Source organism: Mytilus trossulus, chromosome 2 (genome assembly GCF_036588685.1).
Source record: "Mytilus trossulus isolate FHL-02 chromosome 2, PNRI_Mtr1.1.1.hap1, whole genome shotgun sequence".
Lineage (NCBI taxonomy): Eukaryota > Metazoa > Mollusca > Bivalvia > Mytilida > Mytilidae > Mytilus > Mytilus trossulus.
In genome coordinates, this window is record NC_086374.1 from 37,275,793 (window position 1) to 37,293,449 (window position 17,657).

General features: G+C 31.2%; 2 protein-coding genes and 1 long non-coding RNA gene across 3 annotated transcripts in view; 1 reads left to right on the forward strand and 2 right to left on the reverse strand.

The window, feature by feature from the left end:
- Nucleotides 1-355: 355 nt before the first annotated feature.
- LOC134705100 (caprin-2-like) lies at nucleotides 356-1,101 on the reverse strand. The gene is made up of 2 exons (XM_063563865.1): nucleotides 1,013-1,101; nucleotides 356-808 (listed from the first exon to the last, which is right to left on the reverse strand). Exons 1-2 carry the CDS (start codon nucleotides 1,089-1,091, stop codon nucleotides 357-359), a joined length of 531 nt encoding a protein of 176 aa, XP_063419935.1. The 5' UTR covers nucleotides 1,092-1,101; the 3' UTR covers nucleotide 356.
- A 7,066-nt stretch (nucleotides 1,102-8,167) lies between these two features.
- On the reverse strand, nucleotides 8,168-9,854 carry LOC134705101 (uncharacterized). Its single transcript, XR_010105479.1, has 3 exons — nucleotides 9,693-9,854; nucleotides 8,817-8,928; nucleotides 8,168-8,378 (listed from the first exon to the last, which is right to left on the reverse strand). It is a non-coding gene; the product is annotated as an uncharacterized LOC134705101 (long non-coding RNA).
- Nucleotides 9,855-11,144: 1,290 nt separating this feature from the next.
- The window catches only part of LOC134707129 (uncharacterized), a 37,526-nt gene continuing 31,013 nt past the window's right edge, over nucleotides 11,145-17,657 (forward strand). Inside the window, exon 1 of the mRNA XM_063566663.1 lies at nucleotides 11,145-11,678. Within this exon, the coding sequence (XP_063422733.1) occupies nucleotides 11,615-11,678 (64 nt within the window). The 5' untranslated portion in view covers nucleotides 11,145-11,614. The remainder of the gene's footprint in view (nucleotides 11,679-17,657) is intronic.

Here is a 17,657-nt window from a genome sequence, read left to right on the forward strand (position 1 = left end):
TGCTGTACAGGTTAGGAGTGCACCCATCTGTATGTGTATATATTCTTATTTTCCATCTGTGCATGTATAAAATGTTTCGACTTTAAAAAAAAATAAAGAAAAGAAAAGGGCTTGCTATTGCAAAGATTGTGTCAAAGGTTAGAATTAACGCATTGTATTCCTTACAAAAAAACGGAAATCTGTCGACGTCATTATGTACAAACATGTATATGTAGATTGTTAAACTATAATCATGTCTTTTTTCTTAATTAATCTGAGAAAACAATTAATGTTCTGATACCCCTGATTCGAATTTAATAATACGCATCATAAAAAAGGTGTATTTCAACTACATTTATTTTAGTTGATGTAATTATCTACTGGAGTAGCCATCCGGAAAATGTTGATTGACCATGTAAGTTACTGGCAATCATACCATCTCCGGCAAGCACAGAATGGTTCCGAACATAGACCGAGTCACCTTTCGTCACATGTGCAACAACTGTACCACTGACTGATCCATCATCACCGTTTTTGGCGCGTAAGAATGTGGACCCGTAAACGGAATCGTTTATCATCAGTTCAGTCGAATGCTCGCCTGCCAAACTTCTCATGACCCAGACAAATACGTACATCCCTGTCTTAGGACATGTAAATACTCCAGTATGGTTGTTGTATCCCTTTCCTTGGTTTGTCTTTGTCACATCAAACACAAATCTACGACCAGCTCCTGGAAACACGTGTTTTGAAATGTAAGCATGAAATGCAATAACTTGAGGGATTTTCTCACTTTCGATTCCTCTACCAGTTATGCTGACTTCATATCGGCCTACAAAATCGTTAAATATTCATTAATCAATCATCAATCAATTCAAATTCTGATACACAGACATTAAAAAAAACATTTTGCGCACTAAAACATTAGAATCAAATACAAGGGACTCCCTGTTGAATGAGAAAAATGTGCTGACAATTTGACTTATGATAATTGGTTTCAAAATTATTGCTTTCCAGGATATTGTAGTGTGCTTACCGTCTGTTGTTTGGCATGAACTTTCAGCAGATACATCTGCAGTAATGACAACAAGGACAAGTATTATAGATGTCAACATTTAAGCTCACTTTTAGTCCGAATACAACAACGTTGTTTGAATAAAAAATAATGTTTATGTGAACGTTTTATCAAAATATTAATGTTTCATTTGCGTGTTCATGACATGAAATTCGATACCTTTTATAAAAAGGCATCTTCGCTAGCCAAGGGTTACGATCCGAATGGAAGTTGATCGTAACCCTTGGCTAGCGAAAATGTTAAAAAGGCGTCAAATTGCTTAAACAAATGTCGGTAAAATATTACTAAAAAAACATACGTTGTGTGCAATTTTAGACATCAATCAATATTTGTTTACGTCTTTTCAATATTTAGTTGATTCCCTAAGTTTTTCCAAGCTTTTAACAGTATATACTACATCCTACATCTTTAATCATAGCGGCAGGTAATTGCAATTATGATTGCATAAGAATTTGTTATGTAATTGCAAACATCCGTTTTTAGAGCTAAAAATGCTAAAAATGCAAAACGTTTCGTCGCTTCAAAATTCGGCAAATTATTTGTTACTAAACTGAAGACTGACGAAAAACACCTGTATTTAGCCATAAAAGGGTCTTAGCAAAACACAAGAGTAAAATGAATTTGAGTTATCTTGCTTTTAAATTACATGTAGTTTGTATCAAGTTCAAATGATTGTTCCATTTAAGAAAAAACACAAAAATACTAAACGCCGAGGAAAATTCAAAACGTCCCTAATCATATTGCAAAATTAAAATCTCAAACATCAAACGAATGGATAACAACTGTCATATTCCTGCTTTGGTACAGACATTTTCTTATGTAGAAAATGGTAGATAAACATGGTTGTATAGCTAGCTAGCTAAACCTCTCACTTGTATGACAGTCGCAAAAAAAATCCAATATATTGACAACGATGTGTGAATAACATTTTGATCAATTTTCAGAACATGGATAAGTCAGTTGAACTATCGTTTTCGGGTTTCAACTCAATGTTTTTTCTCCGGACTTCACATGTCATTATTCTGATTGTATAACTTGAGTATCTTTGAATGTAAACTATGATATTTCTATAAACGTTTTATGAGAATCCTGATCATTGTATCGATATTTTTTCGACAACAGTTCCGGGAAGGCTATTTTTTGGGGTAAGATAAGTAGTACTTTATTGAAACAACTAAGTAAGTATAACTTTTATTCATATACGAAAAACAGTTAACAACAAATGTCCTTGTTACATTTAATTACAGAACATAAAGACGAATAAACGGAACGTTTAGTTTTGCATCATACAATACATTTATAAAAAAAAAAACCAGATGCATTGATTGAATGCAGTGTTGATATGATTATCAATTATATTGTTATTTTTATTTTTATAAATTAACTGTTGGCAAAAGTATGAAATATTTGAAACACTAATGATTTTCTTATTCCAGGCAAAGATAACCTTAGTCGTATTTGGCAAAATTATTTGGAATTTCGGGTCATCAATGCTCTTCAACTTTATACTTGTTTGGCTTTCTAACTATTTTGATCAGAGTGTCACTGATGAGTCTTGTGAAGACGAAACACGCGTCTGATATATTAAATTATAAGCCTGGTACCATTGATAACTAATTGAACAATACTAGTATAATTATAACTAAAATAAATAAGTCTAACAAGATAAGAAATAAATTAAGATGTAAAGGAAAATTTCGAAACCTTTTAGTTTGATAAATGATATAACAGTCAAAAGCTGGATGTGAATGATTAACTTTTAATTAATGTTGACAGCTGCGATCATACTCCACGAATAAATCTCGACAAGTTTGATCAAATTACGTAACGGTTTCACCAATGTATGCACGATATGTATTTCAATGTTGTAAATGTATTTTAGCAATGAAAATGTTACGCTTTCAGAAATCAAAGCCACTAACACTCGGGTATATTGGAACAAACCAAGGACAGTTTAAGTACCCACCATAAGGATATTCAAAATTAAGATAAATTTTAATGCGTGTTATGCAAGTTTCTGTTTATAAAAATATAGATATTTTCTATTACGTCGTCTTGGAAACCTTGTCTTAAACTGTTGTAACTGCATGATACCCCATTCAGATCCCCAATAGTTACGCTTAGATATTAACCAACACTACTTGTTCACTGTCAGCTGGGACATTAGAATAATGTAAGCCATTTTAGACAGTTTTTCGTAGATTGTTGTTTTCCTTGCGTTTTTCTGTAACTCATCACAATCTTTGTATAAGGGAATCTTAAGGCTTATATGTGCATGTATATCATAATAATAATCAAAATCAATCAATCAGTTTAATTAACCTTCTTGCTTTGAAAATATTTTTCTAATATATATACAGCAAGACAGAAATAATTCACACAAGAGCCCATTTTATTGGTTTAACAAAACGTTAAAGTTGATTTGAAAGTGAGGAATTTTACTGTCAAGTACAGCTTTTTTGAAGTATTTATCGATACTGGAAACAATATTCTAACAAAGATCTAATAACAGTGTTTAATCGGTAACCTTTCAGAATAAGTTTATTTAAAAAGTAAAATCACAAAAATACAGAACTCCGAGAAAAATTAAAAGAGGAAAGTCCCTAATCAAATGGCAAAACCAAAAGCTTAAACAAATCAAACAATGGATAACAACTGTCATAGTCCTGACTTGGTACATATGCAGAAAATGGTGAAATAATTTTGGTTTTAACGCTTACCTCTCACTTATATGACGGATTCATCGATTACCATTATATTGACATCGATGTGTGAACAAAACAAACATACATAATAGTAAAAAATGTCAAACATAGGGGTGCAGCAGTCAATATCTATTATGTTATAATCTTAATCTCTATAAAAACAAATAAATATGTAACAAAGAGGCACAAAATGGCATATTAGCAAAAATTAAAGACCAAAATACTGAAATTTACCAAGGTACAATAACACAATGATGGGATGTATAAATACAGAGCCACGTCATATATGTATCAAAGAAACATAAAAATGCATATAGATTTTAAGGATCGTATTTACGTTTACGAGTTCGATAAATAACATCAATGTATACGTAAACGTTAGGATGTACTATCTCGTTTGTAATAGGTTTTCATGTATAGTGTGGTTTAGATATTTTCAATTATATGCAATATTGAAGGTTTGAACAATGGGCACATTCAAAGTTGAAACGCGAAAATATTCATGACAAAAGCATAAACCACACAACGGACAAAGGAAACAATGGCGACAGACTATTAAAACGATGCATAACAAAAAAACTGAGACACTGAAATCGATTCACAGCGTTAAATCGCAAATAAGTTTTTACTTCATAACTGCTAATATAGGTTTTATTCAGACAATTCAGTTTTAAGACTGCACTTGCAAGAAGACACACCAAATGCTAACCACTGAACCAGTTTCATCCTGGTGGAACAAAATATAAAGCAAAAGGTGTGTAAAAGAAATGTGAAGAAGGGATAGCAAAGTTATGAAAGTGATTTCCCGGCGATGTAAAGATACTGTTATTCAAATTAAAACCAAAGAATTGAATTTGTTTAGAACCATAACTTTATAGATATGTGACATATACACAATGATTAACAATTCTTTAAGACATGTTCAAACATTTTTTCATGTCGACCTTGACATAAACCTTTTAATGAGATAATCTGCAAAGTCGTTTATTTACTCAGAAGTTTTTAGTAGCGGTAAATATGTATGTCAATAGAGGCAACTTTGTTATATTTTGCCCGAAGAGATTATACTTTCCCGGAAGGAGAATAACCTTCATTAACGGATTGTGAATTGCCGTTATTTCCATACCCTGTGTTCTCCAGTCTTTTCACCAATATTTTCAATCAGCCGTTTAAGCGAAATCTCCCAGAATGTTTAAATTTTAATAATTATTGTTGAATTAATCTAAATGAGAATTAACAAATGTATAGGTACAATATGCGATATCTTTAGTAAAAGAAATTAAAAAGTATCCAAACAACATAAAGTCATATTTGTATTTTTATGATCAGTGAGTATATTAAAGGGGTTATGGGCACTTGGACAATAATTATAAGCTAGTTCTGAATTTAGATATTTGGAATCAGTTGAAATCATTTATTTTAAAGTGTAAGAAACTGACTTTTAGTGCGGCACTTGAATGAATACGACAGTGTGTTGTTTTGGCATTAAAGTCATTCTACTTCATATCATGAATGAGTAAATATTGGATTCATTTTCTATCAACAAATGGGAATTGATAATATAAGTTTCGCCAAGTTCTCATAATATGCTGCTTTGACATTGAAAATATTATCTTACTGTTTTCAATTACAAAATTAATAAAAATGGATCGACTTTCTGTAGCATAAAACTGCTATTTATAATTTTAGTTTTCGCACAAAAAGGGCCACCATGAATTATTTTCGCTACAATGGGCTACATATTGGCGCTAACATGTCGGATTGTTTCGCTAAAATGTCACGCCAAGCAGGTCTTACATGGAAAGTAAGGAAAGTAGCTTTCATCTCGAATTAAAAAAGGCAAGAAATATTTACAAGCTCATGATAGGCAGCGAATAATCAACCAGAAATATTTTCTTCAATAAATTCGGCAACCGAATTACATCAAAACAATTTTCCAATATGTGTCATTTATTTTAACACACCGCAGTATTGAATATGTCGTAAACCGGCATTTAAGGATAATTTTACAGTAATTTATCGCTTTAATAACACCAATTACCCCAAGTAAAATTACATTATTGAATATATGGAATATAATTTACAGTGAAGCACTTCGGCATGTCAAACAAATGTAATCTATAAATGAATTCATTATTGAGGTGTTCAACAGTATTACTAGTACCAGAAAACCAATTATAATTGTAATGATTGACTCAGTTATGAATCATAGCAAACCAGCTGCAATAAGAGGCACGTGCCATCTGGGCGAACGGAATCAGTGTCGAATGTGCATGTTTTTAAGTGATAAAGTTTTAACACCGATTTAGAGAGATGTAATTCCAGGTACAGATATCGATTTCTTTGTTACCATACTATCATTTCATAATCAATCATAATGATGAGATTTTAATTCGTGATTCATTGCATAAATAATGTATCTAGATGTTTACTAGAATATGGATCCAGGAAATTCTCTCTTCAGAAATGATAAAATCTCCATACATGTATTTGGCCTCAGTCGTTCAGAGGTTTTGAAAATAATAAAATTAAATATATAATGAAATGAAATAATATACAAAGAAAATTCAAATAGACCTTCTGACTAAGAAAGAGGGGTGAAGATGCCAGAGGTACATTCAAACTCATAAATTAAAAAAAAACAGACATCGCCGACTAAAAAAGAAAATGCCAAACCAAAGAAACAACAGTACACAATATAGAATACTGAATACATTAAGACTAAAAGGCATCAGTAAACATGGTGACAGCTCATGACCTTAGACCGGATTGTTTAAGGCAGTTTTGGCTGAATAAATAATGAGCATTCAGCAAAAGTTGTGCCAGATTTTCGGGAACGAATAACATCGATCTCCTTAGACCGGATATTTAAGGCAGTTTTGGCTGAATAAATAATGAGCATTCAGCCATAGTTGTGCCAGATTTTCGGGAACGAGTATCATCGATGGTCTTAGACCAGATTGTAGAGAAGTGACATAAACCAATGAGACGACTTCTATTAAAACACAATACTCTGAAGAGGAACAGATAAAGAAATTTTACATTTTACAAAGTATTGAGCTATAATACATCGTTTGTGGTCTTGACAAATTGTATATATAATGTCAACATAGAATACTACAGACTTCACATCAACGCAAGATTCTTATATGTCTAAAACAAGGATTACAATGAACCATTAACGTTATTACAATGCAGAAGAGACAAAGAAATAAATGAATACAAAAAACAATACCGAAAATACTGCATCATAAAATGTTACTGGTGCGTACTCAAAATAATGGATCTTCTTGAAATGGGAATCGTGGTTACGTGTATATTCTAAAAGTAGAACAGTTCAGAATAAAAACAATGCTGTCTGCTCTTTATGTACATAATACAGTGAAGTACAGTAAAAGACATTAGATGATTTGGATTAAATATACGAATCAACAGTGTCATAGAATTTATAAATTTAAGTCTTGGAATCATTGATGCTATAAAGAAACTATAGTTTGAAAGACAACTAAGTGATTTTTATTTGGGTCATTACATTTTATAGCCATAACGGCGAACAATAACAGCACATAAATGTATGACAATAGTCGATGATAAGAGCACAAACTATTCCTTTCAGAATACCGTTTCTTTACAAAAATTTATACTCTTTTAAAAGAAGAAATAAAATATCCTGAAGCAAAGGCTGTCAGAAGGTTTTAAAACATAATTTTAACGTCTACACTGTAAAAACAGTGTTTAGATTCTAAACACTTATCTAAACACTTTTTCTGTGTACGTTTTGAAACGCGTTTAGCATCTAAACATGTTTAGATTTTAACAAGTGTTTAGATTTCAACAAGTGTTTAGATGTTATATGTTTAGAAATATATGGTGTTTAGACCTTCCAACAGTTAGCCTACTAGTACTACGATTTCACAGGAACTACTTGCGTGGTTCAGCACTACAGGTTGAATAGTCCACACTGTATTGTAGAATATACAATACACATGTACATTTCTGCTTTCATGTTCTTGGAATGATTTTACCATAATAAAATTATTTGACTTTGTTTATATAGTGTATTTAAGCTGGAAAACTTCAGTAATGATAATAATATTAACAATAATAGGTTAAAATGGTTTACACATTTTGTTTTTCCTGGAGACCAAAGAAAAGTTTGTAAACAATACGACCAAAATAAGAAAAGTCTGTAAACAATAAGACCAAGTTTAACCCGCCATTATTTTTAAAAGGAAAAGCCTGTACCAAGTCAGGAATATGACTTTTTTCCCCCGTTTGATTGTTTATGTAGTCAAGTGTTTGATTTTTTTTTTATGTTTTATGGACCTTTCACCTTTTGATACAACTTGGAGTCTGGTTCTTTTGTTTTTTTTCTGATCTAGTCTTAAACATAACATACAATCTATTCAAATTAGTTCAATAATTTATTTTTAAGTCTCACTAATTAAATGCAAACAAAAAATACAATTATAAAATTTGATGATTTTTTTCCTCAACAAAACAGAAATTGTCAGTCCATCTCCTATCATAAAGGAATTTTTCATTATGGAACAATCTTCTTTTGAAAGATAAATGCTCTTGGTATGCAGTTCCTTTTTGGTTGTCAGGTGAACTTTTGTATCCTGAAATTAAAAAATGAAACCTTCATGTACGTTTGTATGCAACAGTCACTTATTCTTAGATCATGTTTATTTAAATACATTAAACAAGCTTCTTGAAAAAGATTCTTACAAAAGAAAAATACAAATTGTAGTTAAAAAGACATTTCACTTTGTACAAATGTATACATCAAAAGACAAATAAATCAAAGGTAACAATATATAGAGCAAACAAGCATGCAAGTTTTTTTATATTGTAAAACAAAATCCTTGACTTCTGAGAACCGCAGCCTGTTTTTCCTATTTTATCCTAATATTATGAATATATATTTTTTTAAATTGCCCGTTTTTTACCTCTTCAAGTGGATAAATATTAGAGAATAATTTAACCTTCATTTTTCAATTATACATGTATTATAGTTCTATTGGCATTTAATAATATAACTATATATTTTTACTTACATCTGCTCTTGAAATTAAATCATTCTTTTCTTTCTTCCTGGTCTGTTTTTCAATTTGATCTATGATATGGATTTATTCAAGCTCTTTTCATTCCCACTTCAGTGTCAAAGTCCTATAAATGCATATATACAAATAATTAGAATAGGTTTAAATATAAAAGAACAACTTTTTTTACATAAATAAGGCCGTTAGTTTTCTTGTTTGAATTGTTTTATATTGTCTTATCAGGGCCTTTTATAGCTGACTATGCGGTATGGGCTTTGCTCATTGTTGAAGGCCTATAGTTGTTAATAGCTGTCATTTTGGTCTTTTGTGGATAGTTGTCTCATTGGCAATCATACCACATCTTCTTTCTCATATTGAGTTTATTGTTAACATTAGAGTTTGAATGTCAGTTTATTTTCAAGTAATGAGTTTGAATGAAGTGAAACTATAATTTCAGTGTTTGTGTAAAGGATGTTGCACTATGGGCCATTTGGGATCTTATTCCTTGCAAAGATAAAAATACTTGAAACTAGTCTTTTTATGACATTATGAAGAGCAGGGAAAAGTATGATTGTTCCTGTGTACAGTGACAGTTTAGACTATTTAATCTCATTTTCAAATTTCCAAACTACACAATGGAAGCTCATTCTTATTTTATGCTTGGTCCACAGTCACTTGTTTCTAGCCATTGGAAGACCCGCTATCAACGTATATAAATTTACGATACGTCGATTGTGGGTCTTCCAATGGATAAAAACAAGTGCCTGTGATAGTGAACTTGAAATAGCATAGGTTAACAGTTTAACGCACATATAGCCCTTTTATTAGACTGTAAAATAAAATTTATGGTTTGTGCCCCTCCCCCTTTTTACGAAATCTGGATCTGCTTACCTTCCACTGCTGTAATAACTGTTAAGATGGCTTTTGATTCCGTCAATATTCTAATATGAAGTTCAGTATCTGTTGCATCGTCAATAGAAATATATGCTTGATAGATGAGATCCATTGTTTTAAATTTTGTTTGTCTTTGGCGGGTCCGATGGCGTCCGTATCCACGATATATAACTCTGTTCTTTTTTTAATATTAATATACGACCATATTCGGACAACGACTCCGGAAATTAGAGAATTTCACGCACATCGTCCTTATATTACTATAAAAGATTATTGTATATGTCTCTGGTATAAATAATTAATTGCTTAACTTATAAAAAAATAATAATTGAAAGTAATTTTATAGTCTAGCTTACATCACAAAAAAGGGAAACTCAGTTGGGGAACCGAAGATGATATAAGACTTTGTTCTCGTTTTAAAATAAAGAAGCTTCGCATACTTGGGACTGAATTTTGAAAATGGTTTTAATTTCAAGACAGCCAAGATATCATAGTTTCACAGAATATGTTGGAATATGTACGAAGATCGGATAAAAAGGTGAAACCAGTACTGAAATATTATAAAGTGTTTAGGTGTTTAGGAAAGTGTTTCAGAAGTGTTTAGATGCCATTTAATGTTTAGATTAATGATAACATTCACTGATAATAACCCTGCAACACGTTTAAATTCTAAACACGTTTAGGTTTTTATGTGTTTAGATAAATATCCGTTTAGATCCTAAACGCTTTCCTAAACACGTTTAGACCTAAACATGTTTTACATCCGTTTCAAATCTAAACGCTGTTTTTACAGTGTATATCAGATAAAGTCCCACTAAGAGCAGCCAAACTATTATTGTCAACGAAGACTATCCCTTAAAGGAAAGCAACTTATTTCAGATATTTTCCCAACCTTAATTTATTCTGCTTTAACATAAGATTTGTGTTAAATGTGCATTGAGGATCATTATATAGACGTAGACATATTTTGCAGGGGTTTGTATAGTGCCTCAGTGTTGATTATTAAAAAAAACGTGAATTCTCCTGTCTTACAAGTTTAACGTAAATAGATAGCTGTCACAATATGTACAATGATTGATGTATGCGTATGGTTTGAATCTAGAGGGGGTGAGATTTTTTTAGTTTAGTGTTTTAGAAAACAACAACAAAAAACGTGAAGCTTTGTACATATGCTTAACGTCAGAAGATTTTGATTAAAAAAATATTTGTATCTGGCTTACATCAATTTATGTAATCATGATAATTGTTTCATTATGACTTGTTTGAACTGAAATGAAATTAATGAAAGATTAGAAAACGCGCACCTGCAATCACTTTTCTTCTCGAGAAAAACATTGGCATAGTTGTAAACACTTGGTCTGACCATGACAACTCTTATTTACAGAAATATTAATTTCAGGTATAGAAGACAAGAAGTATTATGAATGAATGCACTTGTTGGTGACATAGTTATAACGCCTGTTGCACACTCGAGGTTGCACAACTATAACTGGATATGATACATTTGTCTACCTCTTGAATGTAGTATTTAAGCTTCATTAAATGTCAGAAATCCATAATTTTAGTGTTTATTAGTCTTAGGAAATGGCTACGGCTAAACTAATCGTTAAAACACGACGCTTATATTGGAAACAAACAGACGAGATACTGAAAAAGAAAATACGTTAATTTGTTCTTTCATTTGTTGCACTTTTACTATCGATAGTAACGATAACCTTATCGCATGGTGGTGATGTAATTGCTAGAATATTTTTTATTCAATTAAACCCAGGAAATATGGGATATAAAATGTATAACTTATAAAAATCACGACACGCCTCAACGTTTAAAGGGACGATTCTGTACAGTTGAGTAGGCAGTATAATGTAAACAGTAGGATAACAACACTCTACATATTCTAACTTTATTTCACATTTTAAATGGAATTTGCCGTGATTTTTCTAACATTTTCATTGACATGGATTTTATCCCAGTCCACTGAAGGTAAGAATTTTAATTTTATGTATATTTTTATAAGTGTGTGTGCGTACGTACCTCTATATACTTTTAAAACTACTTTTGTTTACATTCTACACATTGATATCGTACCTTCATATACATAGTTCATATATTTGAAATATTTGAGATTGTATTGAACGTTTATTTACATAACACCTTATTTGATCTAAAGTAATATGTTAATTGATCAGGAGCATGTAATGGATTTAAAAAAGAGATATAGATTTATATTCATGAATTGTGAAAGGAAAGTAAAAAGACCACTTTAAGATATCTCCTTTTTAAAACATGTGCCAACTTTGTATCCCTGTCAGTTTCGGTTTATTTTATATCAAACAGAAAGGATAGTGTATAGTAATAATAAACAATAATTAACAATATATACTGTATATTCAGAGAGGTCACCTCATTTATACAATACTAATCTCCTCTGATGCTCTCTGAAGTATGTTGCTGCTAATAAAATACAAAACACATCTTAGATATACCAATTTATAGCTCATGCTTGGAAATGTAAAACCATAAAATTACGTTGAAAGTTTTTTTTCAAAAAAACAAATTATATTATGATGTCGACATTCTACGAGAGAGGGAGAAAGATGATCCATGATTAAAACCATCCGTTGCTTGCATTTTTTTAACAGGGTAAGCAAAAGACGCAATTGTGTCAAAGATAATCCGACCACAAATTCTGAAAAACTGTAGTTCAATATAGGGACAATCTCAAGCCACTTCAATTGACCTCATTTAGTGTGTGAGCGAATGTTTCTATAACAGCTTTGCTGCATGAATAAGAAATATTTCGTGGCTGAATGCATTCATTGTAGGCTGAATTATAACAGTGAATGCGTTTTGAATTTTGTGTATCATCATTCGATGATTGTAATATTTATCCATTGAAGTAAAAATGTACCTTTTTGTTATGTTTTAATTTCGTTATCAGAATCATGGCTTTTTGTGTTATAACCTGAGGAATCAAGTTTTAATGATTAAATTTGAATAAATTTGAATTTTCGATACAATCTGTTACGCGTGGATGGAAATATATCAATTTGTGTGTACTCAAAAGGACTGAAGATGTATGTATTATAGGGAGAGATCCCCCCTTATATGTACAAATATCTTAATAACAGTGAGCGCAAATAGTAGATCTGTTTTGAAAAATATATGTTTATTTCCTACTGTTTTTTAATGAATAAAACGAAGAAAGTTACTGAAATATGTTCTAAAATTAAAAACATGAAGGTGAAAATGTGTCTTGTTTTGATGTTCATCGATATTTTGAATATATGTGAATACATGTATCCTCTCAGTGCATTTCTTTAAGTCCTATCGTTATTTTGACCCATTTCTGTTCGCCCAGTGCTGTTTTCTCCAATTTATTAAGATCATAAGTACATCATAAGTTACACTAACAGTGAACCTGCTTTAAGTAAAGATTGACCTACACATGTAGAATTAACAATGTATTATGTTAAAGGTTAAACCTCTCAACATGCTCAAGGCTTTCTGCCCTAATTTTACACAGTTATAAACAAAAACATACTTTAGGTTGATTGATCGCTGCATTTATAACGTCCAGTGGAGAATAGTTTATTCATATCCAGGGCGAGAACATATTTACAATTAATACTAAAGATATTCCCGTAAGGTAATAAGTAGTCCGAAATTACTCTGACGTCCAACGGCTGTTTTACCAAACAAGATGGCCTGGGCTGAAGCAGGCTTGTCTGGCAAAAAACAGCCGTTTGACGTCAGAGTAATTTCGGACTAGGTGAGGGACGACATCAAAAGATCAATGTAAGATAAAAAAAATCTTAATTCAAATAGTGTGGGGGTGGGGGTTGAACTGCTGCAAGATTTGGTTATCCTACATTGATTTTTACATATATCCATATGGGTCAATCAATTTTTTCCAAATTAAGTTAAGAGGGGGGTAGGAGGGTTAGTGAACAAACTATTTGAATTAAGTTTTTTATCCTTCATTGAACTTTTGATGTCGTCCCTACTTAGATGTAGGTTTTGGAACTATAGACAATCAATTGAAAAAGAAATCCAACAATGACCATATAACAATGAGAATGGAAACAGAGAATGCGTCCATGAGACCTTAAGCATGTAGAAAGTTGCGATTGAAACTTATAACTGGAGAAAATTTAAGTAAAGCTTTTGGCTTATAAAAACAAACATAATTAAAATGAATGAGCCTTATGTTGCAGAGTGCCATTTTTGTAATTTTACAATTGTAAATAACAGACTGACAAATTGCAAATTTTATTTTAATGCCATAATGATTTTTGTGATACAAAATATTTGAGTTAAGAGAAAAATAAATACAATTATTGACTTAAGATCTTCTATCCCGCCCTCAAGTGACGACATTTTATAAATTATCAATAATTCGTTTCTTCTGTTATTGATGTATAATGCACAAGGGGATCATAACGATCCAATCTAGTAAAATCTACTTCCATCTTATACAAAAGGAAGTCACCCAACTTCCCTTAGAAAATCATTCTTTTGCTTACATTTTAGACCTTATATTGGCTGATTTGTACTTTATTACATAATAATGCCAGATTTAAAATGAACAAGTTAAAGAATTTAAGTTTTTTAAAGTGTGTATCGGTTTATCTTCCCATAAACTTTTCGAATAAGAACAACACAGGAATAATAAAAATATCGGACATTTAAACTTGACACACAAATGTGCAGACAAGCTTTGGCTTATCTGGACCATGCATATAAGTAAAACAAACGCTGTACAGTACGGCTACCAATAGGATGACCAAAAACTTAGACAATGAATTAGGACACGACACATAATTTTAATCTAATGATTTAATTGAAATAATGTCTACTATAATGGGAGGACTGCACTTGTCTTAAACACATGATTATATGCACATGCTCTTGTCTCTAAAAAAAACCCCTCATAGTCCCCAACTCGTATCTTTGAGAAATGACACTCAGTCGCGTTTCGTTGTAGATTTCGATTCTGCGGTTGTCTATCCCTTCGGGACCTGATCCCGACAACAGAATTAAAATGCCATACAGATAATCTTTAAAACAATACAATGTTAATATACGACATAACAAGTTTCAGTGGGATAAACAACCGCGGAATCGAAATACAACGAAAATTCGCGACCGAGTGTCATTTATCAAAATTGCGAGTTAGGTCATTTGTATTACCGGTACATCAAATATGTATAAAAATCAGAGACTTGTGCCTGCAGTTATATGTGAGATAAATGAAAAGAAAACCCATTTATATATGATTTTTACCGCCTACTAAAATAAACCAAATGAGCTTTGCTTTGCGAGGAAATAAAATGTTGCCATTGGCAGAAACACTTAAACTTTAATTGACACTGCTTAACCTACTGTGTTTGATGCGTAGATACATTTGTATTTCGGGTAAATTTTGACATCTGTCAATACACACATAATTCCGAATTCTGAATGTTTCACATGTGGGTACACAGGAGCACTAAAAGTGTATTTACAAATGTTTATGATGGTTTTTTTTAATTTCATTAATGGTATAAAATTAATGAAGATGGTGTTGACTATCTTGACTATCTGGATTTGATACATAGAAGACATCTTTTGGCGATATAACAAAAAGCGTAATAAAATGACAAAGACAAAAGTATATCCTCAGTATGATATGTTTTGTTCTGTACATAAAGGAAATGGTGCATGTTTACACTTATACTTAAGCACCGTATCGTATTAATCTAGCGTTCACACACATAAATTCGAACATAAACCATAATGACTATAATTGCATCAATCCAAAAACGGCTTTAAGATACAATCTCCCGCCTCGGGTGAAATTAACATTCAATTCAAGATTGTTCAACTATTTCATGTTTTCTTTATAAATATGCTTTTAATAACTGAACAAGATCGTTACTTGTAATCCTTACTATTATACATAACTGAACTAATAATGTCTGTAAGGTATCATATATTTATATGCATTATGGTGAGATTGAAAATTAAAGATTTAATTTAAAGAATAATTTTAAGGAGCCAATTTCGTTCTAGTAAGATTAAATACTAGACAAATGACTATTCATACATTAATTTCGGTCGGCAGTAATTGAAAAATTATAATATGTTTATCTTATACATGGGTAATAGTATACTGTACGTTCTACGTTTATGATTCAACAATCTATCGTTAAAACAAAAACATATTTTAGTCTGTTCGAATATATTTATGATCACAGAAACTCTCTGAATGTATAGTTTACCCCAGCCTGTTACTCTCTCCAAACGATAAATCAGACCGCCGCATAATGGTAAATGGCGTTTAATCCGAACAGACAAAATGTGTATAGTCTTTATATAAAAAATATAAGATAATTAGTTTAATCGTTCGTAATATTATAGAACCCGCTATCCTGTATGTACATGCACGTCTAATCTATTGTTCTAAAACAAAACCAGTAACAAATGAATTTACCCTTTTCTCCTTTTATGTTACTGCTGTTCTTTTATGATATCTACAAAACATCATACAAAATGTATGACACAAAATAATGCTTAATGAAGATCTCAATGCTGGTAATGGACTTTTCTGACTTCTGAACGTGCCTAGCTTACAAAGCCTGAGAAAATATAATGACAAGAAATTTGTTAGACATTATTCATCTGACTTGATGGCAGAAATCCACAGGAGCTGTTTCTACTCAATAGATTGTTTGAGAAGGAGGAATTTGTTGTGTTTATTAATTCCAAACTACACAAACATTGAATCAATGATGTCGATGTTTATCATTACACGCAATATGTGTTTCTCTCATCAACATAAAACACCAGGGCTTTCACATTGTCATATGCCTAGTTTTCCAATTTTGTTTTCTAATAATATCGTAAATCTTGATCTTTGTGATGTATTCAGTTTTCTGTATTGCGATGTGTTTTTCATTTTGTTAGTAACCGTTGTTGTAGAGTAAAGACTTTATTGGATTTGTATCTGATAATTGAAGAAACCGGCGTGTGTGAAGCATTTGTATTTTTTTTTGTTTTACTTTTCATTTTATCCATTTTGAAATGTTACATATCAAAGATGTTTGCACTTTATAACGTGAATTTGTTGAAGTTTTATAATTTGAAAAACGTGTGAAGGAGCATATAATTGTTTTCTGTCCTTGGAAACCATTTGTCTATTATCTTGCATGTTAACAACTGTTTAAGTGGTGGTAGAAACGTTAATAATTGCATAACATTTATACAATTTTTGCAGAGAAGCATTTCTGAGATGTTATTTGGCAATCAATACTCGTCTGATTGTTTAAGACAGTTGTTCTTAGAAAGAGGCTAACACGTGTTGATATGAATTCAAAATTAGACAGAAATTTGCACGTTTCCATCATTTTTTCATTTGTTATGAAGTCATCGATTATGTAATAAGCAAATAACGACAACAAACAGCTGTATATTTGATTAAATTCTTTACTTTTGTTAATAATGCAAATGAGATTGACATAACATATTCCTCTTTTTATTTTACAATCGCAAGGTTTTTTTCTTTCTTCACCTTACCAATGCGAACTGTATCAAAGTATTTATAAAAGTAACATGTATACGATGGAGGTTATACCTCATATAACTTCCTTGAGTATACTGACCACTTGTTTACTTTTGTACTACATTAGTAAGTTTTGGAAGTTATTATTATTCTCCCTATAAAAATATTTATCAGGAAAAACACGATATAATGTACAAGTACATACGTTTAGAATTATACGTATACACCTGTCACATATTTTACTCTATAATTTATGTTTTGCGTATTCAATTACATACATGGAATAAGATTACTATATGAGATACAATAACACTCTCTTTTGCTGACTAGTGCTTGTTCAATCATATATTTGTAACAAAACTGTTAAAAATAGCTTTTGTTTTACTATTTCTACTGTTTATTGAACTTCAACATGTTAA

Coding starts and splice junctions, on each gene's coding strand:
- LOC134705100 (XM_063563865.1), bottom strand. CDS start 1,091: ATGTTGACATCTATAATACTTGTCCTTGTTGTCATTACTGCAGATGTA. Junction 809..1,012: donor TTCATGCCAAACAACAGACG/GTAAGCACACTA, acceptor ACGATTTTGTAG/GCCGATATGAAGTCAGCATA.